General features: G+C 46.6%; 1 protein-coding gene across 1 annotated transcript; it reads left to right on the forward strand.

The window, feature by feature from the left end:
• Positions 1 to 538: 538 nt before the first annotated feature.
• LOC144109997 (uncharacterized) lies at positions 539 to 4433 on the forward strand. Its single transcript, XM_077642803.1, has 3 exons — positions 539 to 664; positions 1471 to 1488; positions 3671 to 4433. The coding sequence occupies exons 1-3, from the start codon at positions 625 to 627 to the stop codon at positions 4312 to 4314; spliced, it is 702 nt and encodes a 233-aa protein (XP_077498929.1). The 5' UTR covers positions 539 to 624; the 3' UTR covers positions 4315 to 4433.
• The last annotated feature ends 1745 nt before the right edge of the window (positions 4434 to 6178 follow it).

Raw genomic sequence — 6178 nt, forward strand, 5'->3', positions numbered from 1 at the left:
CCCGCGCCAGCATAAGCGTCCAAGAACGACCGCCTCTCCCGGCTAGTTGTTATTTACGATCACAGATGGGAAAAGCCGGCCCCGCTCGTGAAGCGAAAGCTCTAACGTTCTCTTTTTCCCTCCTCTATACCACGCCAGCCTCCTCTCAATCGCTGCCCTTGCGTCCACTGCGGCTAAGGCCGGATCGTATATTGCCGAAGCAAGTCTGTGTGTCTCCCCAGGAGCAAATGGTCGTCAACCGTTCATGTTAGACGCAACGTGTAGCTCGTATAACAGAGCGAGCTCTCTGCTGCCAAAGGCAAGATAGTAGACGTGAACTAAGGCAAAAAAGAAAATCACGTAGGTTTTCGCGAAAGAACCAAAAAATAACAAATCTCCCTGCCTTCGGCCAGGTATCCATCTCGAACGCCTGTGGCCGTAAATGTCAGCACTAATGACGATGTCGTGATTGGGAGCCGTGTGGAGAGCGAGGGTCGATGCTGGCTGTTTGGGGGCAACCGAGATGCGTTGCAGGGGCGGCCTTATAAGTAGACCAGAAAAGGTCTGCTCAACTCTGTTCACGAGCCGGACCTTTTAGTACAGCCCCACCGGTCGGTTCGAGCTACCGAACCACAGCAAACCATCATGGCCAAGCTATCCGTCTGCATCCTCTTCGGTCTGGTCGGTGGGTACTCCGGTCTTCATCTCGTCATGCCAGTGGTGCTTTAAAGCGACTGTGGCATCAGAAATGAGTGCATCCGCTTTCTATGCATGCAGTATTTTGTCTGTAATCTATACCTATCATAACGTAGCTAGAATTAGAAGCAGACGGACTCCTGAGACCTCATTAAGCACACTGAGTCATGGTAGGAACCTAACCGCAGACGTAGCTGGACTTCAAAATTTAGCGCCGGGGCTCGTATATGATGGGAACTTTGTTGATAATTTTTCTTCCGATGATTATTTTTTTTCTCTTTGCTTCTGATCACCCGTCGGTTACGATTGTGGGGCCAGCGGTAAACATTACTTCGTGGCTGTCAGCCCAGATGTCTGAAGAGGTAGCTGCCTGTAGCGAACGGAGGAACCAATAGAACAAGAAAGGGAGTCATTAAATGCTTCTGCTTATTTACTCAGATGCTAGTCATTCATTTCTTGCAATATAACCACTAAAATCAATCGCTTTTAGGAAACCACATAATCTTAGTAACGAGCAGATGCGATGGGAACTTTTGTGGTTGTGTGCTCATATAGGGCTAGACAAGATTCCGTCACAATTTTCATTTAAAAAATGTATATGTGTAAATAAAATGAGAAACCAAATCCTACTTGTGTCAGCCTTTAGAGTTACGCTTTGTAGACATGGGTTAAGCAGCATTTAAGAAAAGTCGTTTCTCCGTGCCTACATAATTGGGGATCTGTGCTCAAGCTAAAGTCTGAACTTAACAATACTAATGTGCGTCTTAATCGACTCCATACATTTTTTTTTTGCAGTAATGGTGGGACTTATTGGTAAGTCTGCATTCCGCATTAATTTTTTCTAGCGTCTTAGTTCTGGTAATAGCCGCCGCGGTGGCTTAACGGTTATGGTGCTTGACCGCTGACCCGAAAGGTGCGGGTTTGATCCTGGCCGCGGCAGTCGCTGTAGGCAAGGGCTTTAGACAAAGGAAGGTTCCAGTTAACCATTCCGGCTAACTGACATGGTCAGCAGTTAAGTCTATGGTGAACTTTCCCCAAGCTTGTCAAGCGGAAGAAACGGGCCACTATGCGTCTCGTAGTCGCGAAAGGTTTCCTAGGCTAACCGCTGCCTCTTTAGACTAAATGTTTCGCGCTCAACTTTTCATGTAGTCAACTACTCCTTAGGCGAGCCACTGCCCATTTGTCCCTATCTCGTGGTTACTTTATGGCAACAGCACTTATAAAGTTGATCTCAAGTAAAAGCTAGATACACTGGATGAGCCGCTGCTCGTTTCACTTAAGGCTACAGGTGCGAACAAAAGTAAACGAAGCATTCTGTTGCCTTCGAACATTTTTCACGCGTTGCCTAATTGAAACGGGCAGATGTGGTATGCGCAGGCTGTCAGTGGACACTAGTGCGCTCTCTCATGCACAAACAACGCTTCTTCATGACCAATATGGCAGACGTGATTGCACTTAAAGCGGAATAGCGTGCTCCGATTACTTTTGCCCGCACCTGTACATTGTCTACCGTACTGTAATCAAAATAACAATAGACCGTGAAAGGTCCCCTAGACGAGCATTTCCCTGTTTTGGTTATGCTTCTCGTGGTGCTTGCAGTGCAGTGTAAAGGCAGGGAAAGGTAGTATACCTTAGGCAAGCTGCTGACTGTCTTCTGCTAGAGCGGGGCGGTCGCTGCATCACAGCGACAACAAATGTAATAACGATACTGATGATGACGTACTGAAGTCCCCTAGGTGAACCACGACAGGTTTCTGCTAACCGGCACTCGGTCACTGTAATGCCGGGGTAAGGTATAGCAAACCGTAGTTTCGTTTTGGTTGTCGAAGTAGGTTGTTCGAGAAGTGAGCACCGCTTGTGATGTTAAGGTGTCACATTTATTTTACGGAACTTTAAAAAGTACACGAACTGTCTTAATCCAACCTAATGTATAACCTCTGCCAATAGCCTTCGGGGCACGCCGCTTAATTTTGAGCCATATAGTAGGTCGCTTACGGCACCCTTCATGGCCAAAAGGTCTGCAGTGGTGAGAGCAAAAGTTTTAGTAACCCTACAAATACATGAAGCTTCAGGAGTGCATTAAATGCCCACCCTACAAGGATATATGCGTAATAATATCAAGGCATTTAGGATATCTCCAAAATGCTACATCTCGATACGGTTACGTGAGGAGGATTTGTATCAAAAGTACTTTACCAGGAGAGTTGCAAAACAGATAGCAAAGGAGGCCAAAAAAGCAGATAGGCAAAGCGTAAAATTGAAATTTGAACAATATGACTAGCCGCTACTGAACAAATGTTTAGTGGATATTGCTGCTCCCAAAATATTGCAGTAAATATGTGTTTTCTCGTTGACCTGAAATATCTCGCAATATCATTGTTGTCAAATTTGACGCATTATTAGAACAACAAAAGATAACAAGCTGCCTTTCTTCTCTTTTGATCTTAGAGAAGCAGAGCCATTGAGCTAGAATAACAAACATCTCTTCAGTTGGTATTTTTAATTACAGTTTTATTAAATGAAAACAGCAAAAAATGTTTCTGAAAATAAGGTCACAAATCACAGCATTTGCTATAATGCCGTATTTGTGGTTCAGTTAAAAGAAGACAGAATGGGGCATGAAATAAAAGAAACCCTTATAAGATGTGTGACTGCATTGCTAACAGAACTGGTCTCAAATATGTGTTAAAATGCATGGGAAGTCGAAGGACTGCCCTAAGGCGTGGTTAGGGGAAGAAGGAAATGCTTATTTCTTTTACGCTGTCAGAAAATTCACGTTGCTACCAGAACGTAAGGATAGGAGATAAATAGCCAGGCCTCTAAAAATTTTATTTATGCTCTATATACTATGACATAGTGAAGGCCAGAACTTGGGAATAGGAGATTAATAGCCAGTCCTCGAAAAATCTTATTTATGGTTCTATATACTGTGACATAGTGCAGGCCAATTATGCAGCGACGTTTCATCTGAACTTCCTGTTCTCTTATGCAACAGCAACGGAGGCTCAAGCTTGGTCACTCTTCGCCCGAAATGACCACGCTAGCGCCGATTCCGCTAGCGCCGACTCTGCCAACGCTGACAGGTCCGAGGCCGCCAATGCCGATTCTGCCCAAGCCGACTCTGCCAACGCTGACAGGTCCGAGGCCGCCAATGCCGATTCTGCCGAAGCCGACTCTGCCAACGCTGACAGGTCCTATGCAGCCAATGCCGATTCTGCCGAAGCTGACTCTGCCAACGCTGACAGGTCCGAGGCCGCCAATGCCGATTCTGCCGAAGCCGACTCTGCCAATGCTGACAGGTCCGAGGCCGCCAATGCCGATTCAGCTAGCGCCGACTCTGCCAACGCTGACAGGTCCGAGGCCGCCAATGCCGATTCTGCCGAAGCTGACTCTGCCAATGCTGACAGGTCCGAGGCCGCCAATGCCGATTCTGCCGAAGCCGACTCTGCCAACGCTGACAGGTCCTATTCCGCCAGTGCCGATTCTGCCGAAGCCGACTCTGCCAACGCTGACAGGTCTGATTCCGCCAGTGCCGACTCTGCCGAGGCCGACTCTGCCATGGCTGACAGGTCAGATTCCGCCAGTGCCGATTCTGCAGAAGCGGACTCCGCTAGTGCTGACAACGCCAACGCTGATTAAGCAGTACGCCCAAAATCTAGTCGCAAAAAAAGTATGCCGGCACGTCTTTCACTATAAATTAGCTCATCTTAAAATGCAGGAAGTGTGTGGGACAGAAAATAAAGTTAGTATTACTTCTACCCTTCTCGTTCGTGTACGTTTTGGTGCTGCCACAATGCCCTCAAGGTTGCAGTAGTTGCTTTAGAATAAATTGATTCCTAGCGGTCATTATCGACGTTAAGAATTGAATTGTGAAAGTGAAAGAAACGAAGAAAAAAAGGTGTGGATGTCAACTAAGTTGAAAGCAATCGGTTCAAAGGCCGACAACAATAGACGATGTAGTTCAGAAAGACCACCCATAGCTACACTGAGTCGCATAAGCACTAAACGTACAGTACGATCTGCTGGGATAGCTGGTGGCAGATGCTTCAATTCCTCACAGTGCGCACAAAAGGCACAGACAGAATGAAACACAAGCGCTTGTGGTGCGTTTCTTTCTGTCCGTGTCTTTTGTATGTGCTGTGAGGAATTGAAACTTATACAGTACCGTGCATCTTTATCGTGAAAACTTACGGTGCTCGGCTGCTGACCCGAAAGACGCGGGTTCGATCCCGGCCGCGGCGGTCGAATTTCGATGGAGGCGAAATTTTCGAGGCCCGTGTACTGTGTGATGTCAGTGCACGCTAAGGAACCCCAGGGGGTCGAAATTTCCGGAGCACTTCACTACGGCGTCCCTCGTAGCCTGAGTCGCTTTGGGACGTTAAACCCCCATAAACCAAACCAAACCTTAAAAAATTTTCCCGCCTCAACTGTTGGCTCATTTGCGGTGAAACTGCACGCAGAGCTTGCGTATTGGCGAAACTTTTATCTCGTAGTAAGTTTGACAATGGTACTTGCACGGTTCAACGCGCATGATGCATACCTGTAATCAACCTGATATCGATGAACCAAAAGGCGCCAGCTCCTTTACACGTTTTTTTTATGCATCCAATTTTAATGTTCCAAGTAAACTGTTATGTTCTCTATGTATTTCTTGACACACTCTTTCATGACCGCAAGATTTTTAAGTCACATTTCTTTGCTTCTTTAATCTTTTGTCATCCTAATGTTTTGTTTAATATTAGTCCTCTGTAATCCCTTGTTTCTTTCTTTAATCCACCGCAGTCGCTTTTGTGCAAGTGGTTGTGGTGCACGTTCTAAGCATGACGACTACCTTTAAACGCGTTTAGGAACTCATTACGCAACAGCCGGCGCCAACTGAGCGCTACTCCTCTCGCCTACCCGCGCCGCACCCTGTCTCTCTGCTTTCTACCTTACGCTTCCACTTTTCTCTCTTCAACGTATAGCCCCTCCTCCGCCTTTTCATTCTGGTCGTGCTCATCGCTTTGGTATATCTCTGCCGGTTGCGCCGCCGACGACGCACATAAGAGCTGCGCTCTTAAATGCCGATTTCGTGTAAGGCTCTCACCCAGTCAAGATTTCGAAGAAAAAAAAACAATACGTACGACTATTCCACGTGTGTCTATTAAGGTATTAACACCTCTTCTTGGCTAGTTGGCGCATACTTGAATTAGAGAAAAAAAAATTTCCCCGCCTCAACCGCTGGCTCATTTACGGTGAAACTGCACGCAGAGCTTGCGTATTGCGGCAAATTTTATCTCGTAGTAAGTTAGACAACGGTACTTGCACGGTTAAAAAAAAAAGCTGTCGGACGCAACTGGACGAGAGCTTAAAATCGAGATAACACTATGCGATCTTACACCCAAAAAAAAAAGAAACGAAAGAGTCGTTGTGGTCTGAGCTGAAGCACGTGCTATCAACTCGGCTATTTGGCCACCAACTTGTTCTCGTCCGGTGAACGAGAATTAGCGAGACTCGGCCTAAG

This window comes from Amblyomma americanum, chromosome 11 (assembly GCF_052857255.1).
Source record: "Amblyomma americanum isolate KBUSLIRL-KWMA chromosome 11, ASM5285725v1, whole genome shotgun sequence".
Classification (NCBI taxonomy): Eukaryota; Metazoa; Arthropoda; class Arachnida; order Ixodida; family Ixodidae; genus Amblyomma; species Amblyomma americanum.

Coding starts and splice junctions, on each gene's coding strand:
- LOC144109997 (XM_077642803.1), top strand. CDS start 625: ATGGCCAAGCTATCCGTCTGCATCCTCTTCGGTCTGGTCG.